We start from the raw sequence: 14,033 nt of genomic DNA, 5'->3' as shown, positions 1-14,033 counted from the left end.
AACTTGAGGCAATCCCTGTATAAAGCAGTAGCTATGGTGAGACTCATCACAACCTTCCCTTCAGCTTCTTCTTCCAAGCTCCTTTTTGAGTCCTCTTCAATCTCCTCTTGTGAAGGAGGAGGAGGAGCTGCCTAGTCAATAGTCAATGGTAATGATGATCCACTGTCTTGGAGAGGGATCTCTTTTCCTGTTACCTTCTACTGCTATCCTGCCTGGCAGTTTGCAATTTGGCAGAGAGTGCCAAGAATGTCCCAAACCAGACTTGCTCTACCAGGAAGCAAAGGGCTTAGCTCTCCATATCCCTCAGTGCATCGGGAGTGCAGAAAAACACACATCTGTGCTTTTCTGCCTCTTGTGGCCCTTCTAACCCTTTGTCAGGGTGCCCAGGGAAAACTCAGCAGGAGAGAGGAGACACTAACATACACACAGAATTTAACACAGCTACAGGGCACGTAGTGTTTAAACATCCTTTTCAAAATAGAAACTTTTGCTCTGCAGCTGGAAGTGTGATAAGCCTCCTTGCAGTTCTGAAACTGCAGCAAAACTTTCTTTTCCCAGGATGAGGAGGCCATATTCTCCCCTGCTAAGGGCTAGGCTTCTCCTCTACTAAGGGCTGAGCTTCCTCAGGTCCCACCTATGCTGCTGCATGTTATCTGACAACTATAGATAGTGGGAAGCCTACTGGAGAGCTTCTGAGAGGGATCAATGTTCTGAAGTCACACAAAAATAACTGTATGGCTAGAAGAGACTATTCTGAAACTTCAGAAAGTCTCAGGTATTGCTCACCAACTATACAAATTAACCCATTAAAACGAGGGTCTTAATCTCTGCTTTTTACTTTGCTTTATTTGCTTGAGTTGTAATTTCCCATTAATGATGGACTTGGTTAGAGTTTTGCCACAGAAGTAACTGGCTAAAGATCTGGGGTTTGCAGTGTTACCACAGGTCTACAGGCTTAAATTGGGATTATGTACCATTTGGATAAAGAACAAGCTCATACTAACAACGGGGTGGAAACCTAACAGCAGTAAAGCCACTCCCACTCGCAGTCCAACCTGCAGGTACCCCTCAGATCTCCAGCTATGCCAAAACATTACCTGCTTTAGCAGCAGTAGCAGGTGGCGTGAACTGCTGCATGGGCTCAGATGGCACGGTATTAGTGGGAAGTAACATGATCCCACCTTCAGTGACGTTCTCTGGGGACACTGTGGGAGTCTGGGTTTTCTCTGACACGCCTGGGAAGAAATCCAATTTATCTGAAGAAGAGGAAGGTGTAGCAGCCTGAAAAAATGAATTATAAGGAAAGAGTTGTCATAAGTGAGACATTTTTCACATTTCTAGATTTAGAAGTATGCTGTTTTTCAATAGCATATAGGATAACCCTAGTGATTTATATTACTAGGACATTTTATTCCTGTACAAAATATTTCTTGAATGAGGACTGGTTTTTTGTTTGTTTGTTTGTTTTTTCCAATCGATCTTTTAAGAAATGCTAATAATTTTCCAAGTTTCAAATGCTGAACGGTGTAGGCTATAGTAATGAGGTAACCTGAAATACAACTAAGGCTATTAGTTCTCAAAATGAAATAAAAAAAAAATAGTAGGACATGTCTAAATACAGTCATAAACCTTTAAAAGTCAATGACAGAAAGTCCAAGTGGTATTATTGTCTTCATGCTGCACACACACAAACATAACAGAATCCTTGCCTCTTACTACATCTGCTCAGAACAAACTTGCTCAGCCTTTTTATCTCCTCACCAGTAATAAAACACCCTACACCTCTCTCCTTCAGTCACCAAGCAGTAGTGCTGTTCTCACTGCTCCACCTTGTTAGGAAATCAGAACTGCAGCAAATTACACAGCAAGTTTGGCACAAATAACTCAGCACTGTGTGAGCCTTGCCTCCCAATGACACATAAGCCTCAATGGGGTAACAGTTTTTCCTTAATATACTCGAGACTTATTTCTGATCTCACAACTAGGGAAAAGCATTTTTCCAATTATGGCTGTGTGGGGCACATGAAGACATAACATAGTGCTATTATTTGCACATAATCTATTTACCGAAGAATAGGATTGTGAAGGTTGGTAAAATGTACACTTGTATCACAAATAGCTGAGGTGGAAAGGGACCTCTAGATAGCCTAGTTTAACCCCCTTCCTTAAAGCAGGGTTAGCTACAGCAGGCTGCTCAGGACCAAGTCCAGTTAGGTTATGAGTATCTCCAAGCACAGAGAATACACAACCTCTTTGAAAAATCTGTTCCTGTGTTTGACCATCCTCACAGGAAAAAAGATGGGTTTTAATGTTTAAACGTAATTCCTTTGTATTTCAATTTGTGTCCATTGTCTCCACTGGACAGTGCTGAGAAGAGCCTAGCTCCATCTGCTTCACACCTGTCATAGTTATTTATACACATTTGTAAGGTGCCCCTGAACCATCTCAGTTCAAGGTTGAACAGTCCCAGGACTCCATTTCTCTTTGTATTTCAGGTGTTCTACTTTCACTCTGCAGTTTGCCTCCCCAGGAAATAAGAGCAGTTCAGCCTTGTGGACAGGAGGAAAAGCTCCCTGTTCAGCTAGGAATGTGAAAACAATGCCAGGGACTGTTGTTTCCCAACCTGTGAGGAAATAGAGAACATGGAAATCATCTGCAACTCCATCTCTGCCTTGAACAATGGACAGAGAGAAAAGATCCCAGCAGGGAGAGTGAGAGCAGTGTCAGCAATTGTGGCTGACTACCGTGTGAGGATGCTGAGGACCACATCAAGAGTTGCACCTTCAGGTGAATCCATAATGCAGACAAAGGAAGCACCTCTCTGGTCACACCTTCAGCCCTGCTCGATATGCAGACAGTAAGATCTCTCTGAGCAGGTGGGACACTGACAGCAGCATCAGGGACTGTAGCTCCCCTGAAGTAGTGCCTTCAGCAGACCAACCCCAGACCCTCATCAGGAATCTCACCCTTGACAACATTATCATGCACAGTGAGAGCCTCAAGCACATCCTGCCTCCTATCTTGACAAAAGGTCTTCCCTCCAGACAGCTCTCCTTTACATAATCACTTCATTCCACATCTTCCAGAAAGATCTTTACCCCACCTGAGCAAACCAAAGTGTTTCCTTGCCTTTCAAATTTAAGGGAAATCTACTTTTCTGAGCTTCCTCTGGCTTTTTTCCTCTCCTGAACCTTTGGCAATCCATCAGCTGAAAAGCAGCCATCTTGGCTTTATAGGACAGATGGAGACAAAGTCAAACTTTTCCAGGGACACTCTATTCTGCAGTGGCACCAAACATCACTTCAGTCAGCAAACCTAGGCAAGATGCTGCAGTCAGAAAAGGTGCCCTGTGGCACCGTCACATCTGAAGCTGCGTCACAGCCAAAAAGACGGCTTAAACTAAAAACATTAGCAGGCAGCAGACAACTGGGGCAGGGACAATATCAGAAACTGAGTTCTCAGGCAGAACCTATTACTGAGAAATTTGCTGGAGCAGATGCAGAAGGCAAGATTAACCTAAATTCCAGCTTGGGAAGTGAAAGAAAGAAAAGAAGGATTCTTTCTGGGAGTGAGCAGGGTAGATAGTTCTGTTGATATGGGCTTTGTGGGTTGTTTGCTTTTACCCATTTGTACAGCCACTACTGCTTGCAACAAACACACCAACGGTGAGGGCCCACATCCTTCAGTTCTCAGGTTTGACTTGAGTGCCCATCTCTTGAGAATTCCAACAGAAGTTGAGAACGCCCCCATAATCCAAAATGGGAAAAATGCCATGCAGTTTCCTGGGGAAGTTCAAAGTTGCACTGCAGGCAACAGTATCATGCCAAGAGGGATCCCTTCCCACTTCTGGTCCCTGGCTGACCCCATAGATTGGGTAGTCTTTCCCCCTCCCCTCCCCCACCCCATGAATGTGAAAGATAAACCCTACCATGTTTCCTTACTCCATCCTGATCCTGGAGGCAACCCAACATTCCCCCTCAAGGAAACATCTTCCTCAAGTACTCCTAAAGACAAGTGATCAGGACTCTGGAGAGTCAAGGGCTGCTAGTGTTGCACTTCATATGACTGCTTCCCCAGCAGTGATTCCTCCATGTCCCTCTGCACATAAGACTACTACTTAACTGCAGTACCATTTCCTCTTCCTCATTTATCTGCAAAACTTTGTGGAAAGTAGCTCTGTCAGCAGTGAAACTTTGCTGGTCTGCTTGTCCCTGCTCTCTGCATTCAGTCACGTGTCTAATGATTTCAAGCAAGTAAGATCCCTACTAATTGTGTAGTTGGGGCGCTGCAAAAAGAGCAAACCACCATAAAGTATGACAGGAAGTGCAGATTTCGAGAAAGAAATTTACCTTTTTGGCAGGTAAATCTAAATATTTAAACATCTTTCAGAGGTTTTATACATATCCTAGAGATCAAATCAATGCATTTTTAACCAAACAGAACCAAAATAATATATGAACATCTCTGATATTCAACTTCGTTCTAGGTCTTAAATATCAATTCTGAAGGCAAGCCAATTAGACATTAAAAGGCTCACCATCATATAAAGTCTGTCAGTCATCTTAAGGTTTCTTAGGTAGAGCTTTATGCATTTTGACTGCACCATTATTCCTGCAAATACAATAAGCTCAAGAAGCAAGTCAGGCCTAACCTACTGAACATTTGAAACACTGCAGCATCAACACAGCAGCTGCTAGAAATGAAGACCTGAAAAATCTTACAGACCTTAGCAGATCAGCAGCTAACTGGTAATTTTAAAAAGACAATTAATACTTTACACTTCAGGGATGGGCAGCACTGCAGGTTTCTGTTCTGGGCAGCTTGGCAGCATATACTCTGTACAGATTTCTAAATGTATTCATGTTATTGAGCTGCTAGACGGTAACAGTCCATAAGATCACTCTGAAGTCCGACGTAAACCCAACAGTCAGGTTATTCAGTTAAATGACAAAAATTCTCTATCCAAGTCACATACAGAAATCCTTTGCACCTGACTGCATTTATGGCAAGGATGCTCCAAGGGCACAGACTCTGGAGGTCTGTGCTTGTTGGTCTCTCAGTTTAAAATCTGTCTCCAGGTCCTCGCTCAAAGAACACAGCACCTGAGGACACTGCATCCTGCTGACTACTGTGGAGGGAGGGAATTGCATTTTTGCCACCCTGCTCTGTCTGACTTGTCAAAACAGCTTTGTCTGGAAGCTGCAGAAGGGAGTGTGTCAGCACAGATCTAGGAGATAAAGAATTGCAGTGGCAGAATTAAGAGGATCATAGGAATACATTGTATAACATGTAATAAACAGGGCAATTCATTAAAGTTATTAGCAAATATGATTTTAAGACCTTCACGTTTTCATAGTGCATACAAAAAGACCACAGGTTGAGAGGTTGTTTGGATTATATGCCAATGATAAAACTATTTGGGGACATCTCAGCATTTTTAATCCAGTGTAAAAATTTAAGATTTCCTTAATAACAAAATTTGGTTTCCAAAAAAAGTTCGTCAGAAGGAAACACAAAAATGTGCTGAACAATCCATATGAGATTTGATAAAAATGTCTGCTTGCTGGAGAAAGAGACACGTAAGAGGGAAATTCTATCACCAGAATTTGTCACAGGCCTTTTTCACCAGGGTCACAAGTAAAGTTCCCAAACCAGAAAAACCTGAAGTCAAAACCTGGAAATTTGTGTTAGCCATACTGGCAGGGTTTGGATGGCAGAGGACTGGCTGCACGGGTCACCCCTGTGGTTCCAGACAGTTTGGAAACGGATGGAAGCAAACCACCATGCATCAACACTGCAGCCACTCAAACATAGTTAAAAAAGGGTCACTGGGGGCAGGGGATAGAGGAGAAGGTGGGAAGATGCACAACAGGAGACATGAGAGGGAACATCTGGAAATGAACACTATTGAGCATAGGGCTTGAGACACCCTCTTGGAAACAGGCACTTCATGGCACCTCCCAGAGAACTGAGGCACACAGAGAAGCCCATACCAGACAGATGAAACAAGTAAGAAGGAAGGAACAGCAACAGAAAAGAGAAATAAGCAACAAGTGGCAAAAAGGAAACTGCCATGCTCTGACTCCACTCTCCCATGCCACCTGTCATCTCACCAAAGGGACTGAATATAAACTACAGTGAAAAGAAGGGGAGTGGAGACTAGGAAGGGAAGAAAACATGCCTGAAGTTGATTCTGGAGAAGGCCAGGGAAAGGCCTGCTCATCATCTTTTCTCTACAAATGTCTAAATTCAAACGATTCCCACTTGGGAAACAAAGGCTGCACCTTTGCACCTTCTGCTTCTCCAGATTCTTTCTTTACATTAATAGAGCATCTTTAGAGTAATTTCTCCATACATGTCATGACCAGTTTTCAGTGCTATCCCATCAACCATCTTCTGCAGCTCTGCTCACAGAGCACTTCCTGATCATCTAACTACAGTTGTCTTACCGGCTCCTCAGCATCACTACCAGCTGGGGATAAAGACTGACCTAGGTTTGGAGTTTTATCCCTTCTGCACTGAAAGAAGTAAGCTCATTCCTCAGCCTTTCTACTGGAATTTCAGTGGCTGTACTAGCATAACGTTAGCTTAATATAAAGATCACACAAGAATGACTTCTTTGTGTCCCAATAAGAAATAGGGTTTTTTCAATTTCACTTTACAATAAACATCCATCTACATAGTCAGTGCACAAAGAGAAAGAAAAATCTTTCTATTCTGGCTGGGGTAGCAAAATCAAAGTAGAGATTTACAAAGTAGGCTTGACCATATATATTATTACTGCTGCAGGATGTGAAATCTCAACTTTCATAAAATGGTAATCACATGATCCCTTAGAGACAGGGAACAAACTTGCTCAGCTCTGCCACATAGTTTAGATGAACTCAAAGTTTCATGGCTTCCGTAAGGCAGAAGGCACAGTCAGTATAGATCCTGACAAGTGTCTAAAGATTAGCACAGTGCTCATGGTCTTCCATTTGACAGCAAAATGCAATGGAGGCAAGTTTCAAGTGTTACTGCATGCCCAAAGTGCACAAACATGGTGGTGCACGGAGCTACCACAGGTTCTTGCTGTGGCTTAATTTCCAGCACATAGCACAGGCAATAACTGAAAAATGCTTGTAAACTACAGTACAGTAGTGGTGGGATGTCCTAAATTTTAACTTTGTAAAAGCAGTTCAGCTATCGCCCTTTGTTAGAACTAACTGCAACACTAGTGCATGACAGAATGTCACTCCAAACTTTATCAGTAGGGACAGCATACTTTGGTATTACACTCTTCATATATACACATATGCATGCTAAGAAAAAACTATTAGGATCCAGCCCTCTCTTCTAAACCCCCATGTTAATTATGCTCATTTCAAGGCATGTGTGGTAGAAACTTTTTAAAACAAATCTCCCATCATCAACTCTGCTTGCGATAGCACTTGATCTGCTATCAAATGTTCTTCCATACAAATGAAGATGAGTTCTAATCTCTTTTCACTCATGCCAATACACTTCAGACCAACTTAGACAATCATAAAAGTCACAGGCTATCTTGAGCCTAGAGGAAGTGATCCTCAAAAAGCAACCTGCTCTCATGGACAATCTCCCTTGGGAGTCTTCCAAGCAGATCCCACAACAGGTCAAAGACTGCTCTACTAAAGCCCATGGTTGTGACCCTGCTTTCTAACTTATTCCTGCTCCTCTTAAGAGCCTCCACCTCACAGTCATATCCCTAACAAATCCCTCCTTGCCTGCAAGGGTGAGGTCCAGCAGAGTCTCTCTCCTCAGTTCCTCAATGACCTCTGATAACTTCTTGAAGTTATCATCAACATCCTCCAGAAACCTCCTTCATTGCTTGTGCCCTGCTCTCTTGCCCTCCCAGTAGGCATTTGGATGGCTTAAATCTTCCCTGAGGACCAGGGCTGTTAATATGAGGCTCCTCCCAGTTGCCTTAAGTCTTTATTTTCTTCTTCCTGACCAGGCGGTCTGGGGCAGACATGCACCCTCATGTTGCCCACAGCAGTTGGCCTGCCAGCCCTGACCCATATAAACTCCTGACTAGTTCATTGCCACCTCTAGGCAGAGGTCTTGGAGAGAGGTCCTCTCCCGAGCACATGCTGGAGGGGTGCATCACCCCTCTGTGATCGTGAGCAGACTAGGGCAAAAACCCAAGGCACCCTTTGATTGAGAACAGCGGACAGAGCTTGTGAGAAGCTGCTAGAGGCTCCAGCCTCTGCTAGCTTTCCCCTCCCAGCTACAACAACCACCCATTTTCCTCATAACACTCCCAGATAACCCTCAAAACCAGTTCTTAAAACATCTATAAGATCTCAAAGCAGAACCCAGAAACTGCCGCACCCTTAGGCTGCAATGGTATCCAAGTTAGACAGTACATATAGACTTGCTGTTCTCCTCACATACTTTTGCCATTTCAGTCATTCCATCCAAGAATCTCAGTTGCCACAGATTTCATGCAACTTTCTTATTAACTTGTATTTTTCTTCCCTACAGTAATGTCAATAAATTACAATTTTTACAGCAAGTGACAAGTAGGTGCTGGTTACAAAATCTGGTGGAATTTAGAGCAAGTCAGCTAATACTGCTTAATTTCCTCTTTCTGGCAAGAGTGTCAAACCCAGGGAATGTTGAATTTGTAGCCTGTTTCAACTTTTCAACTAATCTTAAGAAACCAGGGCCCCTTTAGACTCAACTGATCAAACTGGTTGGTATAAATAGAGAACAGGTCCATCTTACTTAAGTATATATATACTAGATTTTAAGTGTGTAATTTACTTTTCTTATTGTCACATATAAGTTCTTATTGAACTTATGTTTACTGGTCTTGGCCTTTGAATACTAGAGGATCCACTAGTATTGCTCTGCTAACTTCCAATGAGTCACCATGGGTCAGAAGTGAAGACGACTGTAACACTATTACACCAGGTTCCAAGCTCACTCATTTGTACACTTCCAAGGAAACCCCGCAGTGCCCCAAAAGGAGCTCTGCTCCTTACCATCTGATTTAAAAAAAAATCCTTTGGTGATTTATCTGCCTATTAAGACAATCCTCTTCCCTTCAGCCTTTTCTACACTGTAACAGGACTGTTAAGTCATTTGAGTGTTGTAATATTACAAAGCAATTATCTCAGATTTTCAAAGATTTGAAAAACAAAACAGTTGCCAAGTAGCCTCACTATACTCTGCCTGCTGAGGGGCAAACATACCTCTTTTTGCAAAGCATCATCAGGTTGTGCAAGAAGTTGAACAGCTGCTTCCCTTTCAAATGTCTTCCCAGGGAATGGTGTAATCTCCAGGAGGGATGACAACTTGTCTATGGAGTGTTCAGCGACAGAGTTCAATTCAGAGACGTTTTTATTTGAAAGGCTTTCCACCTTCACAGCCTCCCCTTTCTTTTCAGCAAAGTCTTCCTGGTTATCTCCGTCATCACTTGTGGAAGCATTGAAGCCATTTTCACCTGCCATCATCAGGCCCCAGTCAGCATAATCTGTGCTCTCCTTCTGCTCATGTTTGATGCCCATCTGAAATGGGTCCTCCTCCAACTCTTTATAATCATCAATGTATTCAGGTATCTCCTCAAGGTTGGGATCTTTGCCAAGCAGAGACAGCTTCTTCAGGCTACTCACTTCCTCAGATGGCTCATTCTGGTGTCCCAGAGAGTGGACCATGCTTGGGATCACTTGCCCAAGTCCTAGCAGCGAGGCTCGCCTCTGAGAAGGCCTCAGCACAAAAGTAAGATAGGACTTTACAGTTTCAATTTTTTTAGGTTTACAATTCTCTTCGTGTTGGCAGTTCACGATGTAACAACGTTGTTCAAACATCCAGGACAAGTCACAACCAGAGAGGTCACAACAAGCTGCGATGCAGTCGGACACTGACATGGCATGAGGAACTCGCATAATTTTAGTGGTTTCTAAGTTGGGAGATATTACTGCACCTGAGTACGCGGCTCCTTCTCTGCACTGCTCACAACTGGAACCTGAAACAACACCACGAACATAAGGCACAGCACTACAACCAAGCCACAATATAGTTTACTGTGACTATAAATGGCTTATCACAGAAAACAAGATAAAGACAGGTGGTACCCTGGTTAAAAAAGCTCATTTTCTTTCACTAACATCACCGCTCCCTTTTTTTCATCATATCCCTTTGTACTTTGGAGGATTTTTCAGCATAGGATCTTGATATGTTTTGCAAACGTACCTTTTACTCCTGTGTCACAAATACAAATACATAGAGAGGAAAATGAGTTGCCAACACTTAAAAACAAGAACAAAGCAGGGAACACACAGAAAAAATATAAATCACGGGGTACCTTCATTACCCCTACAGCATAGTAAGCAAAATACATTTAAAAAAAAAACTTAAATAAGATGCTGTAGAATGTCATTGTTTCATTTGAGGTAGAAGGTAGCAAAAATCTACAAAGGAGAAAGATTTGTCATCTCATCTGAACTTCATGAAGAGTTCCTCACTCCAACATAATTGCTGGGCTTCATACAAAATCTGGATAAATTCTCAAACTTTTGCTGCTTTATCCAACAGTTCATGTGAAATCCCAACAGCTTGCTTCAGTATGGAGCATCTTTCCTTCATTCGTAGTGAAGTTGAAATCTTTTAGAATGACATCAGAATTAATTTCATAGCACATCACAGACTGAGTGTGAAGTGTTCAAAACAAGTATGAACCGACATCCTGTATATCTCAGTCAATTTTTTAACATCTTTTCTAGGTGGATTTTTTCCCCTGGTTATAATTGCTCTTCAGAAATTCTCTCTCTAAAATGCAACTTGAAAAACCTGATCATACTTCAAGAAATAGCTGAGTAAAACCAGGACATTCTTCTTCTGGTTTTCAACTAGACTTGCTAACTCAACAAATTAAAACAAACATGTCACCACTGTGGAGCTAACAGTAACGAAAGACAAAGTTGACTCTGTCTGCTTTGCATTTCTGTTAATGTCATTGACAATTGAGTTCTGGCAGCAGCAACCTCATTATTCACAATACTATAGGGCAGTAGAAAAAGAAAAAGGCAGCTTGACTAATGAGTTGAGGGGCAGGAAAATGAAATCAAGGAGTAGGAGTAGGTTGGCCATAGGGGCTAGGTCTCCATGAGCCTTGGAGATGCAGGGATTCTCCTACACATGTGCTGTGTCCAGCACCACACTACAGTTCCCACCACATCTTCTGGGCTAAACTGGAGCACCATCCTTCACAAGTCATTAACACAGCTACTGAAATACCTGTGCGGTATCATGTTGCCTGGGATGAATGGAAGCTTGCAAAGTAAGTTAAGTTCAGCACAAAAAAATAACAAAACCAAAAAAACCAACAATCAAAAAAATTGTATTGCATACAGAGGGATAGAGTGGACAAAACGTTATGTTGGTTTGCAGAGCTGGCTGTGGAGAGTGAGGAAAAACATGAAACAAAACCAAATTTTAAAAAAGCTTGATGACTTGCAAATAGATATAGTCGAATAGGAAGATGACAAAAAGGATAAAGAGTTTCAAGTACCATTTTTTGACTCTAGTTGCTCCTTCACACAGAACTGGGATGCTGTCTCCTCTTCCACTTTACACTTCCAGTGAAAAAATCTATCCAGGGCAACATGCACTTGAAACCTATCCTGCTCTAACAGCCTAGATATGTAGTACCTTTATGTGTACCCGGGTGCTGCCCAAGATTTGTGCAGTTTTTTCTTTCACATTGCATATAAACTTTTTCTCTACATTCCCTCTTACCTCCAACAATGTAAGACCCTGGCAGAGAATATGAATTGTCATCACAAGTCTTTCCTTTAAGTTGCCTGCACAACAGGGGAGCCAGAAGAGCTCTGGATTAAAATGGAGTATAGGAGTCAGGCAGCCCATTCAACCATTCTGTCCTTTTGCAACCATATCAATTTAGTTAATCCTGTAAGTCAGTGGAGGGATGAGAAACAGGCCTTTAAAAGGGTAAAACAGGAACGTAATTCCGTGCAAATGTGCAATATTAAATCAGTAACAATTAATACTTCAGGAACAGGACTATTAATATGGGCTAGAAAAACTCCTTTGAGGACTGTTTTCATCCCCTCCCCTTCTCTACTTCAACCCTGAAGGAGAAAGTGACCAACCTGTTCAAACAAATTTGAAAGTTCATTATTTATTTGTTCAGAAAAGAATGACCAACAATTCTTGTCTTAGAGACAGGCTTATGCAAGTGGGATACTCCACAGCTCTAACCTCAGGACACACTTCAAGTCCTCAATGAGGTTCAAATCTCTCTGCCACTTTCAGTTTGATACATTAGTTACCACACTGCAGAGTGGACCTCCTCAAAATTAATGGTGCTCCATTAGCCATTGTGAGAAACAAGGCCAGTACATTCCTAAAATAATTAAACACTTGGAACCTAAATCTCACAAGCAAGCAACCTAATCACAGGTCTTAGCTACCTGCTTTTTCAAATTCAGAAGGCCTTGGTTTCATCCCAATAAAGAATGGAAAAAACATTAAACTTCTGAATTTCTGTACAGTGAGAAAATTATTTCCCTGACAACTCTAAATTAAATCTAACAGTGCAATCCAAATCTCAAAGTAATGAAAGTTTCATCTCTTGCTTCAGCTAGTCTTATACCTGAGTTGGAATGTAGCAACAGGTACTCAAGAAAGGATGAATTTAGCAGGCTATTTCAACCTCACACTAGGTGTGTGTACATTAGTTGTCTTCACATGGAAAATATATCTACTTAGAGTGAACTTAATCTGATCTCTAATTTCATATTCCCCTTCATCCCATCCAATCTCCAGTCTGCAATGGGCTCAAATAGGGGTAGGGAAGTCTATTTTTACATAAAAATTACTGAAAGTGTGCCATGTGAAAGGTCACATAGTAAAATTTGTGTCTGCTACACTATTACCTGCTGTGAGAGGTCATAGAACAGCTATTTTCCTTGTTAACTGAACTCAAGACATTAAAACACTGTTCTACTCTGACCAGTAAGAGCAAAAAAACTAGCATCATGCAATACTGTTTGCTTCTGAAGTACTCACTCAAGTTACCAATAGAAAGACTGTTTCCCTTTATTACAAGCCCTGAAAACCCTCTGGAGCATGAGCCAAAAGCCCAGAAGTTCTGAAAGTGTTCTCCTTCCTTTTAGCTGTACCGTTATGTCTGCAGTAGGACAACGCTGACATACCCAAAGACCTAGTCAGGCAAGTCAATTACCCTTAAAAAGCCAACCCATACCCTCCACTAAAACCCTGTTAAACAGCCACATGGTAGAATATAGTTTCACTCTACAGAGATTCCTTCCTTTAATGAGGGAACGTCCACACCCTTTGAGCTGCATGCTACCACTCCTTCACACCTTGGTGTATATGAGTCTGTTGATGTCAAGAGTCCAACAGGAACACCGCTGTTCCTCTGTCACAGCTGGCTGGAGACCTTTCCTCAAGTGGGCATGGAAACTAACTGCCAAACCTAACAGATGCTCTCCCCCATGCTCACACAACCATGAGCACTTGAATGATTTGGCAGCAAATATTCTTTAGTCAGTAAGTAGCAAATTGTGACACTGTACTAACACCAGGTTCATCACGGCTAATCACCCCAGTATTGAAACCCTGCAAAGACAGAACTGCTCTATTTGTTTTCCCCAGCAGCAAGCAGTCCAACAAGAAGCAGAAAGAAGGGGCAAGAGGGAACGTGCAATAGAGAAGAGCTCAGATTCAGACTTTGCACCAAGAAAAGTGACATCTGATCAGAATCACTTCCCATTACCTTCTTGCTGGCAGCACAGCACTGAGAGGGAGGTCATACATCTTACAGCTGGACTGCATGGAGTTAGAAGCAGGAGACTAAACTGCACAACACCTGCGAGTGAAATTACCTGCCAATCCCTCTTCGAATTTTTGTTGGAGTAGATAATCTCAGAACAAAGCACACAATGTGCACACATAAAGTGAGCACATAAGAAAACTGAGAGTGAGACATAAGAACTCTTATATTTGCAGAAATGCATTTCAATAGC

The 14,033-nt window shown here is 42.2% G+C and overlaps 1 protein-coding gene across 7 annotated transcripts in view; it reads right to left on the bottom strand.

The window, feature by feature from the left end:
* KIAA0319 (KIAA0319 ortholog) overlaps positions 1-14,033 on the bottom strand; it is a 56,442-nt gene that overhangs the window by 25,463 nt on the left and 16,946 nt on the right. For 6 of the 7 annotated variants that reach the window (XR_007906648.1, XR_007906649.1, XR_007906650.1 and 3 more), the window contains 2 exons: positions 9,216-9,988; positions 1,098-1,281 (listed from right to left, as the gene is read on the bottom strand). Coding sequence is in view for 4 of the 7 variants with exons in the window: in XM_051799491.1 (XP_051655451.1) it covers positions 1,098-1,281; positions 9,216-9,988 (957 nt within the window). In the remaining 3 variants the exon portion in view is untranslated. The remainder of the gene's footprint in view (positions 1-1,097; positions 1,282-9,215; positions 9,989-14,033) is intronic. The other variant, XM_051799494.1, reaches the window with a different exon arrangement.

Source organism: Manacus candei, unplaced genomic scaffold (genome assembly GCF_025592945.1).
Source record: "Manacus candei isolate 608988 ecotype Guabito, Panama unplaced genomic scaffold, ASM2559294v1 h1tg000049l, whole genome shotgun sequence".
In the NCBI taxonomy this organism is placed as follows: Eukaryota; Metazoa; Chordata; class Aves; order Passeriformes; family Pipridae; genus Manacus; species Manacus candei.
Note: the sequence above shows the minus strand (reverse complement) of the source record. Positions and strands in the feature narration are given on the sequence as shown.